Below are 23,697 nucleotides of genomic sequence, written 5' to 3' on the forward strand. Positions count from 1 at the left end.
TAGCCCGTGCCTGCGTTTCGGCAAATGTGCTCAAGATGGCTGCCGCTCCCCCGCTGAGGGGGGGGGGGGGGAACGGGTCAGCCCGAGGCGCCAATCTCTTAACTGCACCCCGGGGCTTAGCTGAGCTCACCGTTGCAAGCAAAGGCCTGAATGGGAGAGTCTCGAGGACTCCCCGCAGGCAACGCAGGAAGATGGCCGCGGCATTACACAAAAGAAACGCGGCAGTAGAGACGCGGCAGGGAGCCAGAAATTAGCGAGCATGCGGCGAAACTGAACCCGGCCCCTTCAGCACTGCTGCCAGTACGCAAGGAACTTAAACTGGCTGCACGTTCGTCTTTTTTTTTTTGTTTCTATGCTCGGGTCAGTGCCACGGAGGGAGAGGGGACCGGATCACCGGTAATCTCTTCCCTTCCCCCCCCCCGGCGGGGTCACCAACCCCAGCTCCTCTATCTACTACCAGGGGGGATAGTCCCGAAGAACCTGCCTACCCCTGGGAGGATCTGAAGAATCTGCCAGTTCTTTCCCTTTTTTTTTTTTTTTTTTAAAGGGAAAGTGTCTGAAACCCAGAATCAGGGCAAGACTGCGGGGTTTGCAGCACCTTCATGTGCTGGAGACAGAGAATTACTGAGGGGATGCAGGTGGCGCACCAGGTCAAGTTTTTCTCTGTCTCCATCTGCTGGAAGGGAGGCATAAGCCACGGTCTGGACTGATCCGGGTACATACAGGGAACACACATTACAAAAGACCTAATACCAGTTCCAAGGGTGTTTTTTTTTTACTTTTGCAGGGTTTTACAGCACTGCATGTAAATATATTAATATAATATACATGTTGTATATTAATAGACTGTGCTTTAAATGTTCTTGCTCATGTAAAAATCTGTTATTATAAATGCATAATTTCTAATTGTGCGTGGGGCGGAGGGTGGGATGCATTCACTGGAGCTCTCCCTGGAGATCACACAGAGAGAGAATGTTCAGGGCTGGGTTTCAACAGGTTTTCTCCCAAATTATATCCGTGGCATCGTGTTTGAAGGCTCCTGGCGATGACACCAGGAGACAGGAGAAATAAAATTATTCTTCCAGGCAAACCCAATTCCCAGTCCCTCACCCCTCACTGCAGTTCTCAGAACTCGTGTTGTCCGAAGGGTGCGTCAGTCAGCGTGGAAGATCGTATTTTTTTTTTTAACAGCCGGCAAGAACCCATACGGGCTGACTCTTTGCTCCTTCCCAGATCAATCAAAGCTCCCACCCTTTGCTGGACACAGAACCTGATGACGCGGAGACCCTCTCTGGGCTGGCTGCAGTCTCCTAGGCATTACATGTATCTTATGTCGCTGGGAAAAGGAATTAATCCATTGCAGCAGCGCTGCTGACCAGCCCCGAGTAACGGAAAAACGCTTGTCCCCCTTTCAGCCAGAGAATTCACTGCACAGAAGGTGCGGTTGCCTCGGGCCATGGATGATTATGGCAGCAGGCTGAGGACATTAATTCCCCTGTGTTTCCGACTGGGCCTTCCTTTCCTGGTACCAGTGAGCCCTGCCGTGCATCGCCGTGCGATTACCTGACATTCACTGCCTGCAGAAAGAGAGGAAATCCTCACCAGAACTCGCCGTCATCTGCCACAGTCAGCCCCATGCTCTGCCGCTCCGACTGGCTCACTTTCTTCCACTCTTCAGACCTTACGGGAAGACAGGAGGGAAATTTCATAAGGGCCTGGATCACTAGGGCTTTTCTCCCATTCTGTGAGTATGGGGGGGACGACAGCTTAGTGACTCGGGCCCTAAATCTGCTATTATTAAAAATAATAATAATAATAATAATAATTTATAGTAGCTAGCTAATCTAAGAATGGATGTGGTGAATCTGGGCATGGTCACCTGTTTCTCTTCAAAACATGGGTGACAGCAAGAAACGCATTCATCCCATGGAGCCTCGGCCTACCGGGGACGAGGGTCCCTCACCCTTTCTGAGAGCTGCAGGCGGTGATTGTCGTGAAGAGAATGCGCCAGGCTAAACCCCGACTCCTGACCTCAGCCTCCTTTCTTCCTGCACTGAAGAGTTTATCACGTCGTAGTCCACCCGCTTTCAAGCTGCCTCTTTACTCACCAAAGTCAATGGGGATTTGAGTCAGAACAGCCACTGCCTTTCTATTTCACGAGTCCACAGATGTGTGGAAACTGTAGAAGGGCTGTTTGATCGCCCGTGGGTACAGAAGCCCATCAGAAACACAGAACCTTTTCTCCCTAGATAGTGTCGGAGCACTTATTGGGGGCCCCTTGAACGGCTGAAAGCTTTTGGTTGCTGTTGAACTTTCAAAGACCCCCCCAGCTGAATCCTTTTTTTCTTTTGACAGGCGAGTGCAAGCAGCAGGACTTACCCGTCGCTCCATGCTCCACGCCACTCCCTCTTCCCCCAGGGGTTCCTCATTCGAATCATGAAGAGCTTCTCCACCTTTGAGGGACAGAAAGACCTCCGGCCCAGGCGCACCTTCCTCACGGCAGTCACGGAGTACGCGTGGCCTTTCACCAGGCCCAGCTCCGTTACAGCCTCCAAGTCGGCGGACGAGGAAGGCTGAAACACAGAGAGACAGGGGGAGGGAAAAGGATTTTCAGTCCACGCGAAGAGAGAGGAGGGAAGGCGACGCAATGGCCGGGGCCTCTAGAGGAGCTGCAAATAGTTCCTTTCATCAAACGGCAAGGAACAAGCGAGTAGACAAGCGCACCCCCTTCCGGGGTTTAATCCAACTCCCGAGCATCCAGGACAGTTCAAAAGGAGACCGGACCCCCTGAGGATAATACTGCATGTGGATGGCACGGTAGCAAGACGAGATTCAACAGCCTGCAACGTGGATTTCCACACACTCATCATCAGCCACGCTACAAAATATTTCCATACCGTTTGTGCAATATAAGACAATAATCATAAGTGTGAAATTATCACCAGGACAAGGTCTTATGATTATGTTCTTAGATACAAATGATAGCATTGTCATAAAACATGTATATTTATTTTTATATACCGATGTTCCTGTATAATATACGTATCGCACCGGTTTACAAAGGAACTGAAACTGTCGCCTCTGGGGTGGAATACATTGGAACAAGTTGAAATAAAGAACTTGCAGAGAGATAAAAAGATAAAACATCATTGTTAGCAGAAATTATTCTGACGCCACACATATAAGATTATTTTGTGAAAGGCAGGAACTTATGCGCCGTCTCAGTTAAACAGGTAGGAACCCCATCTTTTCTACTGAAAAGAACCCCAGAAAGATTTGGGGACCCAGGCTTTGTTACAGAAATGGGATGCAGTCAATGTCATTCTTGCTTAAACTTGATTATTGGTCCAGGCATTCATATCCCAGCATGAATGATGCAGTGGGTGCCATGTGTTCTTTGTGAAATGCTTTGAATTAAAGGGGTTATAGAAGGTTTATGATGATATACCTGAGCCCACCAGGCACTGCTCATGCACAGAGGGCCGGTTTTCATCATCCCTGGCCTACGGAAAAATCTCTTTATTGACTAAAGCCCTCAGGGACTTGTTCATTGAGATCCTTTACACGGAAAGCGACAGAATAGGAGAAAAGCTTCAGTGAATCGGTAATGCTGCTGCGGTGCAGCCACCAGACTAATCGATTCTTTCCTAAATTACAATCCTGGAGGCACAAAAAATATAGGAGGCAATTTTCAAAGAGTCATGCAGAGGGTTTCACGTGAAAAATTAGCAAACGTGCATGGAAGTGGCATGCACGGGTGCATGTGCCATTCTACGAATCGTGAGATAGGTGTTCACACGTAAATATTAACAGGGAAAGAAAGTGGCGGTATGGGGTGTTCCAGGGTGGGCTTCGGAGGTATGCAGGCAGGTTGCGCTTTTGTAAGAGGAATACATTATCCGACTTGTCCATACGCTTTTACGCCTCCTAATGGACTCAACGCGATTGAAATCAGACTTGTCTTTTTGCCTGCAACTCTTGGGTGGGAGGTCCGGGTGACTTGGTGAGGGGCCCGGGGTGAAGTGCTGGAAGGCCTAGGTGAACTGGTGAAGATCTGGGTGAACTGGTGGAGGTATCGGCAAACTGGTGATTTCCAAGAATGCACGCGAGTACTTTCAGAAGCGGAGTATGCGCATACTTTAGAAACTACCACCTTCTGCATTTAATTGTGGATTATGACACACAAATTGTTACACTTATTATGCCCATAAAATATATGTGCGTACTTTCATAAAATGGGAAGAGAAAGTATGTGTGTTCCCGCATTACAAACATGCACATGAACTGAAACATGCCCACGTACCTTTGGGGAAAAATACACAGTATTTTACTGACCTGCCACACAGTTTATAAAATGCTAGCATAGATCTCTGCACACCCACCTATGTGTGCAAACGGTGAACTGCAGAGTTTTGAAACTTGGTCTCATAATGTTTCACCAACAGAAAATACAAATAGTGCAGATATAGCGCACAATTAAACTGTGGAATTCATTGCCAGAGGATGCGATAAAAGCTATTAGTCTATCTGGGTTTCAAAAAGGTTTAGACAAGTTCCTGGAAGAAGAGTCCATAAATCACTATTAGCCTTGTAGACCTGGGAAAGCCATTGCTTATCCCTAGGACTGAGCAAGAAGGATTGGATCTGTTCTTTGGGATCCTACCTGGTACTTGTGATCTGAGACAGGACACTGGGCTTGATGGCCCTTTGATCTGACCCAGTATGGCATTTCTTATGTTCTTAGATCTTTCACATGAAATCTAAATAGTTTTATAAGGTTCCTGCTCTGCTGCTCACATATTTAACCACAAAATCAGAATCCACCGATCTGAAAAATCTTTTTCAGTTTCATCACATGGAAAGAGACCCAAACATACCAAGCATACTCCTTACTTTCCTCCCACATCAGACTGGCAGTACCATGTAACCAGGAAGATCTGATGATGGTTACTAAAACACTTGCTCATTGTCCCTTGTCATGTAACCAGAGGCTGACTTTTGGCAGGAGCACAGGGGCAGCTCTCACCACCTCCTCCAGCTCTTCACTCAGAGATGGCCAATGTGCCCAACGATAGGAAGTTTTGTCAACATCTGAGCTCATCAAAGTGAAAACAGCTCAGAGGAAAATTCAGGAAGGGGGGGGGAGCTAATGTCATTTTTTTGTTTTTCAACACATATTTGAAACAGAGGGCAGATCAGCTTTTAAGACAGGTGATGCATCCTTGTGTGCGGTTTATTCTCTACTGCACTTTATCTGAAATCACTTCTTTATTTCTAGAATATAATTTATTTTTTAAATGTTATAGGTATTTCTTTTGGGAAGGGGGGGGAGGTTACAAGGAATATAGACAACGTTCAAAAGTGCCAGGATATGTCACAAGCTAGGAAATCTACGATTCCGATTTGTAATTAACTGAACATAGCATCTATTTATGTCTTCTCTCACAGCCCTAGACGCTCAGTAGGGTACAGAATAGCATTTACCATAGCCGCAAGGCAAAACGTTAGCTATTCAGTTCTGTGCTGCACTATAAACCAATATGTATTTTATTTAATGAATTCCAAGAGCTGGAACAGGACCTTGGGGAGAAAGCTTTACCATCTGCAAACATACATTGTATTTTGTAACTAATTATTCAGGCTGTTGTTTTTCCCAGCGGTCTTTCTTAAAGAGCGCACACACACTATTTTAGTGATATTTAATCAAGAAAGATTTACTTTCTTGAGTTTTAAGTTTATAAAAACAGCAGCTCAGAAAGGCTGAATACTTTGGTGCTTTCCTTAGACTTCAATAATATTTTTTTATTTCTAGAGCACCTGCACTTCATGGACTGAATTTTCAAAAGCACCCGCATGCATAAAATGCCGCTTTACACAGATATCTAGGCCTTTTACAAATGACCTCGGGGACTGCATGTATGGATGAGAGCAATTTCAGGTGCAAGGGGCGTTCCTGGGAGCCAGAAACCCCTTGCTTTCTAAAACTGAAAGTACGCAGGTAAATGTTGGTGTGAACATTTAGACCTGCCCCCATGCTGGAAGGAATGTCCTGCACACGGGTTTGCGTGTGCCCGCTAATTTTCAGAGTGGACTCGCATGCTTCAAAACGTATGCGTGCGGCGTCTTCTAACAACTCTATCTAGGGACCGTCGTTTTCAGTTTTTATTACACTTCTTTCTGACAGTTTCTCAGAATTTATTATGACGAAATTAATGGGGGAAAAGGCATTAAGGCGACTCATTTTTTCCCCCATTTTTCTCATTATACTAAACACTGGGAAATTCACCCCACCCACCCCCCAAAAAAAATTGAAAACGAAGGTCCCTACAACTATAATAAGCTGCCAACTCCATGGCCTGTACTGCATTACCTGCACTCGGGCAAACTTTAAATTGCCCACGCGTGTAAAATACAGGGGAGACACGTGTGGCGGGCCTGGCGCACGCTGTGTGGCCATTTGCCGCTCTGCCGGCGCGTGCAACGCATTTCAGGTCGGGCCCGAAGTAAGTTGTGAAATAAAAGAAGGAGACAGGTAGGAATTAGAGGATGGGGAGGAGAGGGGAAGAGAGGTTAGGGTAGGGAAGTTCCCTCCCAGTCCGCTCCTTAATTGGAGCAAACTGGGAGGGAACTGGGGAAGGCCGCAATGCGGCGCCGCGTGAAAATTGCTTTAATCCACCCCCCCTTGCGCGTGCAGCCCCGGATTTTATAACTGGCGCACGTCCATGTGCGCATGCGCGTATGTTTAAAAATCTACCCCATTCTGTATAGTGCTACTCTCTAGTGCTGTTCCCTTTTAATAGAAATAAATCCCTGGCTCCTTTCTACATGAGAGTTTTGGCATAATTTCCTTCATCTTTCCTACAGTGGTGAGAGTTAGGTATCGCCTCACGATGAGTCGTAGGCATTTTCTGCTAATACTGCAGCTGCTTCTCACTCTGGAAAGGTCTCGGCAATGTCAAAGCCGATGCAAGTGATATCCAGGCCAAATGTATCCAGGTCAATAACTATCCATTCGGGTAAATGACCTTGAAAATCTCCCCCTAACGCACTGCACACCACACATGGACAGACGGGCAACCATCTTCTATCAGTCACAGCCATGCCGTGCTTCAAAGGAAAGGTTCGTTCATCAATTCATCGCCCACGTTTCGTCTTTTGCATTAACACAATGGTTTAATTTCTCACTTTCTGGTTTAACAAACATCCTCTTTTACAAACATTTTGACCAACTAACTTTTTCCAATTCCCAGCCCTCCAGCCCAGATAGAGCCTGCTTTGGCTGCGCTCCCTGCTGGGGGAGCTGTGGACCTTCACTCACAGGAACCAGGGCTGTCTCCCTCTTGGGCTGCCACCAGCATGGCCTGGCAAGGCCGTGGACCATGGCTGCTTTTACAGCCTGGCACCAATACCCATGGAGCTGGCCTGCAGGTGCTAATGACCACAGGAGCAATAGCACAACGGTGGTCAGCGCCAGTCCTCGAGATCCAAAGAGGCCCTCAAGAGTCAAACAGGCCTGATTTTCAGGATAGTCACAATGAAGGTGCATGAGAGAGATTTATATACACTGCCTCCATTGCATGCAAATCTATCTCATGCATATTCATTTGGATAACCTGAAAACCTGGCCTGTTTGTAGCTAACAAGGACCGGAGTTGGCCACCCCTGTTCGGTGGGATTGAAGGCACCCACGTTTATTGTGTAACGGGATGCCCTACTGCAGGGCTTTCCCCAAATGTGTCCTGGTTGACCCCCATAGCCCGTTGGGTTTTCAGGGTAACCATAATGAATATGCATGAGATAAATTTGCATACACTGCAGAAGCAGCATAGGAAATTCCTCTCATGCATACTCACTCTGGGTAACCTGGAAACCCCGACTCGCTGTGGGAGTCACCAGGCCAGGTTTGGGAAGCCCTGCCCAAATAGGTAACGTAACTTAGAAACACAGTTAGCCAAGGAAACAATGGGTTTTTGTCGTCTACAAAGAAGCAGCAGCACATTGCATACGTTTCCTCGTGATACTCCATGACACCTTTCCAGTTGGTGCATGACACTGTTGTAATTTAATCCTTTTTTAAATTTGTCAAACAAGACTAAATACAATCTGGTTAGACAGAGTAAGCCAGGTGGATCAATAGTCAGGCACCTACCAGGATGGAGCAGCTGATCAATCCTCCTCTGTTATAGGCCTTAAGAATATCTTCAAAGAGCTTGGTCTGCTCAATCAGGTCCTGTCGATATTTGCCCTGCGATAGGTCCAGGTGTTCTGCCACCGCTCCAGTGAAATCCACCACGGCATCCGCAGTGTTCCCGCCATCCAGAGCCTCATAGGATCCGGCCAGCCTAGAGGCCAAAATCCCCACCACCACCCCCAGAACAAATACATTAATTGTAGGCGGTAGCGTAGGCCACACTGCTTTACAGCTGAGCCTGGAGACGAAGCAGGCATGCGTGTTTCACACACAGTACTTAGGACGATACAGTAGAGTAGTCTATGAACCCCACATCACAACTAGCATATTGATAACACTATGTATGATAAATTACCCGTAAAAGTACTTTCAGTACACTCGGTCATGACCCACTTCTCTAAAAATTATTTTGTCTAATGATATAATGTAACCGAACCTTTGGCGGCACCTGTTAGAATGAACTATAGTACACTTTTACCTACATTAAATATGTGCCTACGTGTAAACCTGTTAGAATGAACTATAGTACACTTTTACCTACATTAAATATGTGTCTACGTGTAAACCTGTTAGAATGAACTATAGTACACTTTTACCTACATTAAATATGTGCCTACGTGTAAACCTGTTAGAATGAACTATAGTACACTTTTACCTACATTAAATATGTGCCTACGTGTAAACCTGTTAGAATGAACTATAGTACACTTTTACCTACATTAAATATGTGCCTACGTGTAAACCTGTTAGAATGTACTATAGTACACTTTTACCTACATTAAATATGTGCCTACATGTAAACCTGTTAGAATGTACTATAGTACACTTTTACCTACATTAAATATGTGCCTACATGTAAACCGTTGCGATGGTGTATAACTTAGCGACGGGATAGAAAAGGTTTTAAATAAATAAATAAATACATTCCCTTCAAGTAGTTTTCAAGATTTGGGACATATAAAAGGCTTGTTAAGCTAGGAACTCGTCCCATTAGATTCTTCTGGAAAAGAGGTCTGTGCACGCTACACTGTGTGAGTTGTGAGCTCCTCTCCCTCTCACTGCGCTACCTCTGTAATTACTCTCACGTTTCCTCACTTTGCGTATGCTTTCTCCAGCAGTGCGCTCCAGAACTCATTCTTCACGTTGGAATGGCAGTAGATGAGTTCTCCCTCCACCGTTGGTAAGCGGTCGTCGATAACGACCTCGGTCCATTTTCCCAAGCACCAGAAGTGGAAGCGGAAAATCCCCATGTATTTTTTAGGATTCTTTCGGTCCCATTCTTGATTTTTCCAGTTTACAATGACCTGAGGAAGAAAGGACCTGCTTATTTTGTTTTTAACTATGACAATGTGCCTTCTCTGCAGAAATCTCTCCCAATTTAGGCCTCATAAAGTCAAGATAAGGACCAGTATTCCAGTGCATCATGGGATTTATCCATTACTGCATTCAGGTACGTTTTTGGTGAATGAAACGTTTTCAACTAAGTTTAGGGAAGAAGTTTAGGAAACCCGCCAGCCAACTTGCAAATCTCAAAAGTAAGAGATTTAGGAGTTTCTATAGACAACCGGCTAAATTTAAAATCGTTTATCAACCAAACAACCAAAGACTGCTTCCACAAACTGCACGTATTAAAAAGAATAAAACCCCTATTTCATTTCCATGATTATAGAACAGTGCTCCAAGCAATAATATTTGCGAAAATTGATTACTGCAACTCTATCCTACTAGGCCTCCCATCATCCCACACTAAACCTCTCCAAATGATACAGAACACGGCAGCAAGAATTCTAACAAACAAAAGGAGAAGAGATCACATTACACCAGTCCTCAAAGACCTTCACTGGTTACCAATCCACTACAGAATAATTCATAAGTCCCTCACAACAATCTACAAAAATATCCATGGACTTGCTCCACTCCATCTACAAATAGCTCTCAAAAAACACTCCTCCAACAGACCCATCAGAGAAGCATATAGAGAATATCTACAGGTACCACACAACAATACCACCCAACATATAACATTGAGAGATCGGGCCTTCTCCACAGCAGGTCCCCCACTATGGAACTCAATCCCCTTAGAATTACGACAGGAACCATGTCTTCCAACCTTCAGGAAGAGACTTAAAACATGGCTGTTCATGAAAGCATTTCCGGACCCTTAATGATTCACTTCCATCAAATGCAGCAATACTGAGCATCTTCTATTAAACTGAAACAGACACTACCAACCAATTACCACAACGTTTTACTTCTTGTTAAACTTTTTATCTTTCCTCTAATCCCAGTTAGAATAACCCCTGTTTTATTGTAACTTTTTCCTCTATGCACTTGTTATACTTTTGTAATGTATACGCTTATGTTTTAGTTATGTACGTTATAATGTATTGCTCACCCCTTGTTTTATGTAAACCGACATGATACGAACTTCCGTGAATGCCAGTATAGAAAAACACAAATAAATAAATAAAATAAAAGTCAAAATGTGTCCTGGCTCTGAGAAGAATACATTCCAGGCAGGTCTACTGAGGACCCCCTCACATACTCAGGCACGAAACTATAAATGAATTGGAAGAATGCAGGCAAACGTGTGAGCTCCCCATCGCTTGGTGGACATTGGTGTTAAGTAGCTAAAAAAATTAGTTCTACTGGCAGGAAATAAAATGGGATTCGTACAGAATAACTGCCAGAGGGGCTGAAGGGTGTGTCAGAATGGCTGCACCAGGGCTACGTGATATGAAGCTGTTTCCTTTACACTGGCGTACTTGGGATAGTGAATATGTAAAATGGAAGAGAGGGTAGCCTGGCAAGCAGGAGACCTTTCTCAACTGCCTGGGGGATTGCCCTCCCCACCGTTTATATAATCTCCTCTCCAGTCACTCAGCCCAATTATTACATCAACAATCCTTTGGCCAGGGCCATGCACTGGACTCCCCTTGGAATCCTTGCAATCACCCCGTCCAGCCACCGAGCATTATTCGGGACCCCCCTCCCAACAGAAGCCGAGGATGCTGTCTCCACAGCATTCCGTGGCCCCATCAGGTCCGGGGACCGGAAGACTTGACCTGAGAGTTGAAATTAGGTCTTCCACACAGCACTGCCACTGAGCCAGCCGGCCTGAAACCGAGCTGTTTCCCACAGCAGTCCTTCGATCATTAGGTAGCCCCAAGAGAAATGAACTTTAGTTAAGCACAACTTTTCATTCACCGCCAGAAGGACGCGCTTCAGATCGCGCAGGCTGACCTTCTGCCAGAGCTTCTCCTTGATGGCCAAACAGGAGCAAGCAGCCACAAACCAGCAGTTCCCCAGCTTCCCCTGGTGCAGATCATGAGAGCTGATTCCGTCCACAATCAGACGGGGATCTTCACACAGTTCCTAAAAAGTAAATAATAATGATAAGCCAAAAGGAAAGAGCCGGAACATAAAGCCAAAACTGTCATCTCATAAATGGCCATTTAAAGGTTCCCAGGGAGGGAGGGGCCGCGCACGTGAACGCATACACAAGTCATTTCCCACGTACTTCACCGCGCACTACGAAGAGGCGCTCTGGAGGGATGGACAGGATTTACGCATATTCTTTTGCTTATCATTCGGTTAGGGTTCCATGCATCCTGTCCGTGTTGCTTCTGCACGCTCCCACTGAAAATTTGGGACAGCACATTTCAGAATTTCCCTCCCTAATATTTTTTTGACTTTCAAGTCAATATTCAGAAAAGTGGCGAGTGGACAAGTTATCCGGCTATGGATATTCATCGGGACAAATATACTCTCGTAAAGTTATGCAGGTATAATACCCAGCTTAACTTTACACCTAGCTAAGTTTGAATATAGATGCTTAGGCTTAAAGTTATTCAGGTAGGTCTATCCAGATAACTTTTAACTTAACTGGTTAATATTTAAAATCCTTGTGAGCTTGCAGGCCCCATCTCCCACTCCCAATTAACAGAACTTCTGTCAGACGTAGTGCGCAAGCCCCCCCTAAGATTTGTAAAAAGCTGTGTGCCTATCTACCCATGAAAGTCTCCCCACCCCGGATTCTGAAAACATGTCCAGGTTCCTTCCTAATCCCCACCTTCCCACCTCCCACCTGCATTCCCAACAGGAACCCTCCGGTCCCACCTAGCACCCCCCCCCCCCCCGAAACCTCACCACCGCCGGGAGTATGGAACAATCCTACCACTCCCAGCAGCGCGCAGGGGTGCTGACGGATGATAGTGTGCTGTGATCATTCTGTATGTGGAGCATGGAACAATCCTACCACTCCCAGCGGCGCGCAGGGGTGCTGACGGAGGATAGTGTGCTGTGATCATTCTGTATGTGGAGCATGGAACAATCCTACCACTCCCAGCGGCGCGCAGGGGTGCTGACGGACGATAGGGTGCTGTGATCATTCAGTATGTGGAGCATGGAACAATCCTACCACTCCCAGCGGCGCGCAGGGGTGCTGACGGACGATAGGGTGCTGTGATCATTCCGTATGTGGAGCATGGAACAATCCTACCACTCCCAGCGGCGCGCAGGGATGCTGACGGATGATAGGGTGCTGTGATCATTCTGTATGTGGAGCATGGAACAATCCTACCACTCCCAGCGGCGCGCAGGGGTGCTGACGGATGATAGGGTGTTGTGATCATTCCGTGTGTGGAGTATGGAACAATCCTACCACTCCCAGCGGCGTGCAGGGGTGCTGACGGACGATAGGGTGCTGTGATCATTCCGTATGTGGAACATGGAACAATCCTACCACTCCCAGCGGCGTGCAGGGGTGCTGACGGATGATAGGGTGTTGTGATCATTCCGTGTGTGGAGCATGGAACAATCCTACCACTCCCAGCGGCGCGCAGGGGTGCTGACGGATGATAGGGTGTTGTGATCATTCCGTGTGTGGAGCATGGAACAATCCTACCACTCCCAGCGGCGCGCAGGGGTGCTGACGGACGATAGGGTGCTGTGATCATTCCATATGTGGAACATGGAACAATCCTACCACTCCCAGGGGCGTGCAGGGGTGCTGACAGACGATAGGGTGCTGTGATCATTCCGTATGTGGAACATGGAACAATCCTACCACTCCCAGGGGCGTGCAGGGGTGCTGACGGACGATAGGGTGCTGTGATCATTCCGTATGTGGAGCATGGAACAATCCTACCACTCCCAGCGGCGCGCAGGGGTGCTGACGGACGATAGGGTGCTGTGATCATTCCGTGTGTGGAGCATGGAACAATCCTACCACTCCCAGCGGCGCGCAGGGGTGCTGACGGATGATAGGGTGCTGTGATCATTCAGTATGTGGAGCATGGAACAATCCTACCACTCCCAGCGGCGCGCAGGGGTGCTGACGGACGATAGGGTGCTGTGATCATTCCGTATGTGGAGCATGGAACAATCCTACCACTCCCAGCGGCGCGCAGGGATGCTGACGGATGATAGGGTGCTGTGATCATTCTGTATGTGGAGCATGGAACAATCCTACCACTCCCAGCGGCGCGCAGGGGTGCTGACGGATGATAGGGTGTTGTGATCATTCCGTGTGTGGAGTATGGAACAATCCTACCACTCCCAGCGGTGTGCAGGGGTGCTGACGGACGATAGGGTGCTGTGATCATTCCGTATGTGGAACATGGAACAATCCTACCACTCCCAGCGGCGTGCAGGGGTGCTGACGGATGATAGGGTGTTGTGATCATTCCGTGTGTGGAGCATGGAACAATCCTACCACTCCCAGCGGCGCGCAGGGGTGCTGACGGACGATAGGGTGCTGTGATCATTCCATATGTGGAACATGGAACAATCCTACCACTCCCAGGGGCGTGCAGGGGTGCTGACGGACGATAGGGTGCTGTGATCATTCCGTATGTGGAACATGGAACAATCCTACCACTCCCAGCGGCGTGCAGGGGTGCTGACGGAAGATAGGGTGTTGTGATCATTCCGTGTGTGGAGCATGGAACAATCCTACCACTCCCAGCGGCGCGCAGGGGTGCTGACGGATGATAGGGTGCTGTGATCATTCCGTGTGTGGAGCATGGAACAATCCTACCACTCCCAGCGGCGCGCAGGGGTGCTGACGGATGATAGGGTGCTGTGATCATTCCGTGTGTGGAGCATGGAACAATCCTACCACTCCCAGGGGCGCGCAGGGGTGCTGACGGATGATAGGGTGTTGTGATCATTCCGTGTGTGGAGCATGGAACAATCCTACCACTCCCAGCGGCGCGCAGGGGTGCTGACGGATGATAGGGTGCTGTGATCATTCCGTGTGTGGAGCATGGAACAATCCTACCACTCCCAGCGGCGCGCAGGGGTGCTGACGGATGATAGGGTGCTGTGATCATTCCGTGTGTGGAGCATGGAACAATCCTACCACTCCCAGCGGCGCGCAGGGGTGCTGACGGATGATAGGGTGCTGTGATCATTCCGTGTGTGGAGCATGGAACAATCCTACCACTCCCAGCGGCGCGCAGGGGTGCTGACGGATGATAGGGTGTTGTGATCATTCCGTGTGTGGAGCATGGAACAATCCTACCACTCCCAGCGGCGCGCAGGGGTGCTGACGGATGATAGGGTGCCGTGATCATTCTGTGTGTGGAGCATGGAACAATCCTACCACTCCCAGCGGCGCGCAGGGGTGCTGACGGATGATAGGGTGCTGTGATCATTCCGTGTGTGGAGCATGGAACAATCCTACCACTCCCAGCAGCGCGCAGGGGTGCTGACGGATGATAGGGTGTTGTGATCATTCCGTGTGTGGAGCATGGAACAATCCTACCACTCCCAGCGGCGCGCAGGGGTGCTGACGGACGATAGGGTGCTGTGATCATTCCGTGTGTGGCGCATGGAACAATCCTACCACTCCCAGCGGCGCGCAGGGGTGCTGACGGACGATAGGGTGCTGTGATCATTCCGTGTGTGGAGCATGGAACAATCCTACCACTCCCAGCGGCGCGCAGGGGTGCTGACGGACGATAGGGTGCTGTGATCATTCCGTATGTGGAGCATGGAACAATCCTACCACTCCCAGCGGCGCGCAGGGGTGCTGACGGATGATAGGGTGCTGTGATCATTCCGTGTGTGGAGCATGGAACAATCCTACCACTCCCAGCGGCGCGCAGGGGTGCTGACGGATGATAGGGTGCTGTGATCATTCCGTGTGTGGAGCATGGAACAATCCTACCACTCCCAGAGGCGCGCAGGGGTGCTGACGGACGATAGGGTGCTGTGATCATTCCGTGTGTGGAGCATGGAACAATCCTACCACTCCCAGCGGCGCGCAGGGGTGCTGACGGACGATAGGGTGCTGTGATCATTCCGTGTGTGGAGCATGGAACAATCCTACCACTCCCAGCGGCGCGCAGGGGTGCTGACGGACGATAGGGTGCTGTGATCATTCCGTGTGTGGAGCATGGAACAATCCTACCACTCCCAGCGGCGCGCAGGGGTGCTGACGGACGATAGGGTGCTGTGATCATTCCGTATGTGGAACATGGAACAATCCTACCACTCCCAGCGGCGCGCAGGGGTGCTGACGGATGATAGGGTGCTGTGATCATTCCGTATGTGGAGCATGGAACATTCCTACCACTCCCAGCGGCGCGCAGGGGTGCTGACGGACGATAGGGTGCTGTGATCATTCCGTATGTGGAGCATGGAACAATCCTACCACTCCCAGCGGCGCAGGGGTGCTGACGGACGATAGGGTGGTGTGATCTCTTCCGTATGTGGAGCATGGAACAATCGTACCACTCCCAGCGGCGCGCAGGGGTGCTGATGGACGATAGGGTGCTGTGATCTCTTCCGTATGTGGAGCATGGAACAATCGTACCACTCCCAGCGGCGCGCAGGGGTGCTGACGGACGATAGGGTGCTGTGATCTCTTCCGTATGTGGAGCATGGAACAATCGTACCACTCCCAGCGGCGCGCAGGGGTGCTGACGGACGATAGGGTGCTGTGATCATTCCGTATGTGGAGCATGGAACAATCCTACCACTCCCAGCGGCGCACAGGGGTGCTGACGGACGATAGGGTGCTGTGATCTCTTCCGTATGTGGAGCATGGAACAATCGTACCACTCCCAGCGGCGCGCAGGGGTGCTGACGGACGATAGGGTGCTGTGATCATTCCGTATGTGGAGCATGGAACAATCCTACCACTCCCAGCGGCGCGCAGGAGTGCTGACGGACGATAGGGTGCTGTGATCATTCCGTGTGCGGGGTGGGGCGGGTGGGAGGATGGCAACTAGGAGGGGGCCCAGAGTCCTAATATCATTTCAGAATTTGAGGGTGGGGGGTGGGGGGCTTTTATAAAACAAATCTTTTGGGGAGCTTGGGGGTGGGGAGTGGAGCAGCAGAGTGGATGGGTGGGGGACTGAGCCTGCAGACCCACAAGGAATATAGCTGGTTATCTGGATAAATGCACTGGGATAACTTTAGATCTGCTCTCAGCACAGACAGGCTTGGGGCCTGATTCATTCTGTGACTATGGGAAAATGCCTCGATGACTCAGGTCTTCAGCTAAAGAGACAGGAAGCTCTGATACCCAGCTCCCAAAATGCCCCTTTTTTATCTGGTTACATTTTAGGCAGGTAATGATTTAGTTGGCTAAAATTTGATTATACAGAGGAGGACATTTTTAAACCCCCAGGTTTGTCCGGCTAAACTTACCCAGATAAATCATTTTGAACATTGACTTCTTGCAGTTTAAGGCACGATGTGACTGGAAAACTGATGGTGTCACTTGTTATGGGATTATTTAACCCAAGTCTGACTATGAGTGAACTCGGAGCTCACACAGACCCCCTCGCCACTACTGTGAGAATACACAGAGAGAGGTGGCGCATGTCCCAGCTGAAGCCAAGCACATCCTAGGGGTTAAAGGTCAACCCCCGACACAATTGCTTTCTGCTGATACCTACACCTAAGGTTAATCAGACCTCTGACATAATCCCTTAATACGGGGCAGTGCAGTAACACAGCAAAAGCATTAGATAAAAAGGAGCGACCCAAGCAAGACGCTGCCACCCTGCGCTCCTCTACATTGGACTGTTTACGTGAGGGACGCGTCACTCCGTATTACTAAGATTGGTATTGGAACTTATTACATAATTGCCCCGATTTTAAAAAGGCCACGCGCATAAATTTCGGGGGTTACACAGGTGGCCGGGCCTTGCTCGCGCCGCGCACATTTTGTAAAAGGCCCGGCCACGCGCGTATCCCCGATATGCACCGAAGAGCCGGCCCGTCTGAAAGGGGCAGGCCGTGAGTATACTTGTCCCGATGAATATCCATAGCCGGATAACTTGTCCGCTCGCCACTTTTCTGAATATTGACTTGAAAGAGTCAAAAAAAAAATATTAGGGAGGGACATTCTGAAATGTGCCGCCCCAAATTTTCAAAGTGGGAGCGTGCAGAAGCAACACGGGCAGGATGCATGAAACCCTAACCGAATGATAAGCAAAAGAATATGCGTAAACCCTGTGCATCCTTCCAGAGCGCCTGGGGAAGTGCCGGCTGGCGGGCGGAGTTTATTTCTGTTCCAAAGGTAAATAAATACAATCATAATAGCTAGGAAGGGGTTAGGGGTAATAGTTCTAATACCAATATTAGTAATACGGTGTCCAATGTAGAGAAGCGCAGGGTGGCAGCGTCTCTATCATCAGTCTCCTTCATCGGAGCAGACTGGGAGGAAACTGGGGAAGCGCATAGCTTTCTAAATTACCCCCCGCCCCGTGCACACGCCAGTCCCGACCCGCCCACACACGTACCCGTGGATTTTAAAATCCAGCACACGTGTGCACACAGGACCCGTATTTTATAAAATTATATATATATATATATCTCTCATAACTGAGCACTTATAGATACTGGGACATGCAGGCAGGCAGACTTTGGCGCACGTATGCCGGTGCGCGCTCAGGGACACGGCCTTTCTATAACGTGCACGTGTATACGTGGGCTCGTACATATGCACGCACATTATAAAATAGGCTGTCTGCGCGCACATGTGCATAATTCGGGTCAGGGTATTTTAAAACCAGCATGCATCCACGTCATGACCAGTTCCACCAGTACATCCAGCACTCCCCTGGAGTGTTGAGCTACATCCTCCAAATAGCCTGCACTCCCCCCAGTTACCTTTAAACCCTTCCAAAATGGCTGCTTTTTCGGGTTTTTTTCCAGTTACACCTCCTCCCTAGGAGAAGCAAAGTTAGGCAGCAGAGGACCTGGGCGTACCATCAGAGCATGCAAGTATTCATGTGCACATCTCTTGGCCACTCCCCGAATTGCCCATGTCCCGCCCCTTCTGAAATCGAGCGAGACGGGCGCAATCTGGGCGGCTCTTAAAATTCGGTTGGCGCGCAATAAGCACGACCTGCGCACCCGTTCCCCAACCGATGCGTGCGCCAGGCTTTTAAAATCTACCTCTGAGATTGCCGACCAATAAATATTGATACTAATTTCCCCGAGAACCTGCTGTGGTTCTGGCGCGTGATGAGCGTGCGAGCTAGCGTGCAGGGTGGGGAGTGTGCCGACGCCTGTCTGAAAGGGAGCCTGCAGGATTCGGGTCCCTTTTGTGCCCCTGTGTGTAGCGGGGGCATCACTTAACACGGGGGGGGGGGGGGGGGGATTTCTTTCCATTCAGTGCCTGGGCTCCCTGGAAACGCTGCTTTGTGAAATGTGTCTTGGAGCAGCTGACCAGCTGCCATCCAGAAGTAAATTCCCTGAGGATATCTGCTCGGTGATATTTCACTTTAAACACATATTTTTGCCAGGGTAAAAGCACGAACTGTCCGAGTCACTAAGACTCCTGTTCTGCGTCTATGGGGTTAGATATTCAGAGAGCCGCTGGCGAGCTTTAACCGGTTAACTTTGTCCAAATAATGAGCCTCCAGCATAGGTTGCGGTGAATATCTGGTTAAATCCAATGGCACAAAGCTTGCGCGGTTAGGTTTTTTGTACAGCCATTTATGTGCCTGCAGTTAGGTGGATAAATCTAGCCAGCTGGTGCTGACTACAACGCTAACTGGCTACGTTTGAGAATCCCACTCCGGGCATGCTCTGACCCCTTTTTTCTTGGGCTAAATCTGTGCGCACAGAGATTTCGTACAGACAGGTTTAGCCGAGGGTGGTACGAAGGAATTTTTAACTGGACAGATTTATGCAGCTAAAAGCCAATTTTAAGCACACGAATCTTTTGAATATTGACCTCCTTGTGAATCAGGTCCTTAATTCCTTGAATTACACGCTTTGGTGTCTATTTTTATATTTCAAACCCCTGTTATTCGGCACCTAGAGGCTTTAATCTGTTTGGCATGATTGCAAAGCTGTTAATTCATCCTAAAATCCATCTAACTCTTTACGTAATTTTAACTGCATGTAACACCCTTGCTGATAACAAACGAGTCTTAGAAATCAGACGCTTAAAATAACCCTCTCCAGCGTGTGGTCTTCATTGTAACGGCACCTGTAGAGTCATTTGGTTTTCATGGATTTTCATGCAGAAAATGTGTAATTCCCTAACTACTGTACAGGGTGTCACGAAGCTTCAGCAGTACTTAATGCGTGAATTAAATGAAGTGTCATGTCTAATCACAGAGGTGCTGATAACTTTTGTTCTCTCTTTAAATAATGTAAGCTCCTCTGCGAATAAAATGCAAAATCTCGTTATGGAGGGTTAATGAGCATATAATGTGCACCTATACTATTTTTGTCTTTTATATATTTTTCACGAAATATATTTAATTTAAAATTATATTAAATTTACCAGGCTAACACATAATGATAGGATAATTTAACTTCTTGAAAATGACTCAGATTTTTCCTTTGCTTTCTAGCGAATGCCACGACACTTAGATGCTAAGTTTTAAACAACCGAGCGGGTACAGGTGTTCACACATATGCTGACTCGCACCAAAGGCCATGGCCATTTTATAACATGGGCGCGAATATGCGCGCAAGATATAAAATAAGCTGTACACATGTACATGTGTGCACAATTTCATATGGACACATGAATGCGCACGCATGGTATAAAATAAGCTGTACACATGTACATGTGTGCACAATTTCATATGGATGCATGTATGCGCGCGCATGATATAAAATAAGCTGTACACATGTACATGTGTGCACAATTTCATATGGACACATGAATGCGTGCGCATGGTATAAAATAAGCTGTACACATGTACATGTGTGCACAATTTCATATGGACACATGAATGCGCGCGCATGGTATAAAATAAGCTGTACACATGTACATGTGTGCACAATTTCATATGGACACATGAATGCGCGCGCATGATATAAAATAAGCTGTACACATGTACATGTGTGCACAATTTCATATGGACACATGAATGCGCGCGCATGGTATAAAATAAGCAGTATGCATGTACATGTGCGCACAATTTCATATGGATGCATGTATACGCATGCAAATGTCGCCTCTACCCCGTAAGTGGGAGATTTTAGAAGACACGCACACCGGAGCAATTACAGGTTTCCCCAGTTCATTCCCAGTTCAAGGATAGGACTTCTTAACCCCCCTTTTACCCTGTTAACATCAACCCTTAAAATCCTGCTGACTAGCCTAGTTTTAGGACTGACACGCCATCCAGAGCAGGAGGGGACCCTGGCACTCACGTGTGCACATAAGTATTTACACGCTGGTTCCATTCATAAATCCTGCAATGTCCATGGCCCGCCCCCTTTTCCATGAAAACATTTTGTGCACATACCAGGAGATAAGCGAGTAGCAGGTGCCATTTTAAAACCTGCACGGGGTGTGCCTCCTGGCTTTGGTGCACGCGGGGCTTTTAAAATTCGCCCATAATATTTTAAAATTTATTAAAAAAAATAAAAATAAAATATGGCTTTGTTGATGTCATTAGTCAAAGCCAATTATTCCTTAGAAGAAATCAATCTACTTTTCCCTGGAGGTCACATCACCAGCCTTGCTCCTATTAAGCCTAGAAAGTCAGAGTCATTCATTAGCCCCAGGGGCATTCTCCACTGGTCAGAACCCCCCTATCAGCAGCCAGGACCATCAGTGACCTGATCTGATTAGCTTCTGTTGTATATTAGACAATAAATGACCTGAGATCAGAAGGTAATTGATTCGTGTTCTGGTACCATGGAGACTTCAAATATAAATACGATGACACAAGAATGGTATACAATCACCTGATGTTGCAAAAAAATTAAATCCCTTAAAAACAAAACACTTAAAAAGTGTAAATAAAGATAACCAATGGTTCAACATGGAAACTAGAAAAGCGAAACAAACACTAAGGAGAAAAGAACGATGCTGGAGAAAAAATAAGAATAATATAAACAAATTACCGTATACATCTGAATTTTTATAAAAATCTTATATATCGAACTAAAAAAGGGTATTATGGAAAAAAAGATTAATAATTGACAAAATCCAAAGGCACTTTTTAATTTAGTGAAGAATCTGACCATAGAAAACACACAATCAATGATGTTAATACGAACCTTTGTCAGGAATTAAAACATAAGAACATGCCATACTGGGTCAGACCAAGGGTCCATCAAGCCCAGCATCCTGTTTCCAACAGTGGCCAATCCAGGCCATAAGAACCTGGCAAGTACCCAAAAACTAAGTCTATTCCATGTTACCATTGCTAATGGCAGTGGCTATTCTCTAAGTGAACTTAATAGCAGGTAATGGACTTCTCCTCCAAGAACTTATCCAATCCTTTTTTAAACACAGGTATACTAACTGCACTAATCACATCCTCTGGCAACAAATGCCAGAGTTTGTGTGTTAAGAACTTTCTCTGATTAGTTTTAAATGTGCCACATGCTAACTTCATGGAGTGCCCTCTAGTCTATTATCCGAAAGAGTATTTATTTATTTATTATTTTTATAACAGATTCACATCTACCCGTTCTAGACCTCTCATGATCTTAAACACCTCTATCATATCCCCCCTCAGCCGTCTCTTCTCCAAGCCGAAAAGTCCTAACCTCTTTAGTCTTTCCTCACAGGGGAGCTGTTCATTCCCCTTATCATTTTGGTAGCCCTTCTCTGTACCTTCTCCATCGCAATTATATCTTTTTTGAGACGCGGCGACCAGAATTGTACACAGTATTCAAGGTGCGGTCTCACCATGGAGCGATACAGAGGCATTATGATATTTTCTGTTTTATTCACCATTCCCTTTCTAATAATTCTGTTTGCTTTTTTGACTGCCGCAGCACACTGTACCGACGATTTCAATGTGTTATCCACTATGATGCCTAGATCTCTTTCTTGGGTAGTAGCACCTAATATGCAACCTAACATTGTGTAACTTTTGAATGGGTTATTTTTCCCAATATGCATCACCTTGCACTTATCCACATTAAATTTCATCTGCCATTTTGATGCCCAATTTTCCAGTCTCACAAGGTCTTCCTGCAATTTATCACAATCTGCTTGTGATTTAACTACTCTGAACAATTTTGTATCATCTGCAAATTTGATTATCTCACTCGTCGTATTTCTTTCCAGATCTTTATAAATATATTGAACAGTAAGGGTCCCAATACAGATCCCCGAGGCACTCCACTGTCCACTCCCTTCCACTGAGAAAATTGTCCATTTAATCCTACTCTCTGTTTCCTGTCTTTTAGCCAGTTTGCAATCCACGAAAGGACATCGCCACCTATCCCATGACTTTTTACTTTTCCTAGAAGCCTCTCATGAGGAACTTTGTCAAACGCCTTCTGAAAATCCAAGTATACTATATCTACCGGTTCACCTTTATCCACATGTTTATTAACTCCTTCAAAAAAGTGAAGCAGATTTGTGAGGCAAGACTTGCCCTGGGTAAAGCCATGCTGACTTTGTTCCATTAAACCATGTCTTTCTATATGTTCTGTGATTTTGATGTTTAGAACACTTTCCACTATTTTTCCTGGCACTGAAGTCAGGCTAACCAATCTGTAGTTTCCCGGATCACCCCTGAAGCCCTTTTTAAATATTGGGGTTACATTAGCTATCCTCCAGTCTTCAGGTACAATGGATGATTTTAATGGAGAAAAGTTAAAACAACCAAAAGCCTAACCAAATACAGAAAGCAACTAGCCTACTATAAAAAAACAATTCTAAATACAAAGAAACAGTACTACAGCACTAAAATAAAAAAAATACACAAACAACCCTAGAACCTTATTTACCATAGTAAAAAACCTAACAACTGACAAATCCGGAGCTCCACAAAACTTACCAGCAAATAGATGTAATGAAATAGCCAAGTTTTTCAATGACAAAATCCCAACTACAGCAAAGCAAATAATTAAAATGAATAAAAGAGATGTTATACCATGGACGACATTCAATGAGATATCAGAACTAGAAATCGAGTCAATGCTAAAAAAGCTAAATCCCGCCCCACATCCAAATGACACAATACCAACCATAGACATAAAAAAAGTTGTGAACACAATATCCCCGACTTTAACAAAGATCGTGAATCTTTCCTTAGAGGAAGGAACTA

General features: G+C 47.0%; 1 protein-coding gene across 6 annotated transcripts in view; it reads right to left on the bottom strand.

Annotated features, from left to right (window-relative positions):
• CAPN6 (calpain 6) overlaps positions 1-23,697 on the bottom strand; it is a 160,458-nt gene that overhangs the window by 31,121 nt on the left and 105,640 nt on the right. For all 6 annotated transcript variants that reach the window (XM_029607635.1, XM_029607630.1, XM_029607634.1 and 3 more), the window contains 5 exons: positions 11,435-11,566; positions 9,287-9,495; positions 8,150-8,342; positions 2,380-2,573; positions 1,603-1,680 (listed from right to left, as the gene is read on the bottom strand). In XM_029607635.1, coding sequence (XP_029463495.1) covers positions 1,603-1,680; positions 2,380-2,573; positions 8,150-8,342; positions 9,287-9,495; positions 11,435-11,566 — 806 coding nt within the window. The remainder of the gene's footprint in view (positions 1-1,602; positions 1,681-2,379; positions 2,574-8,149; positions 8,343-9,286; positions 9,496-11,434; positions 11,567-23,697) is intronic.

This window comes from Rhinatrema bivittatum, chromosome 6 (assembly GCF_901001135.1).
Source record: "Rhinatrema bivittatum chromosome 6, aRhiBiv1.1, whole genome shotgun sequence".
Taxonomy (NCBI): Eukaryota; Metazoa; Chordata; class Amphibia; order Gymnophiona; family Rhinatrematidae; genus Rhinatrema; species Rhinatrema bivittatum.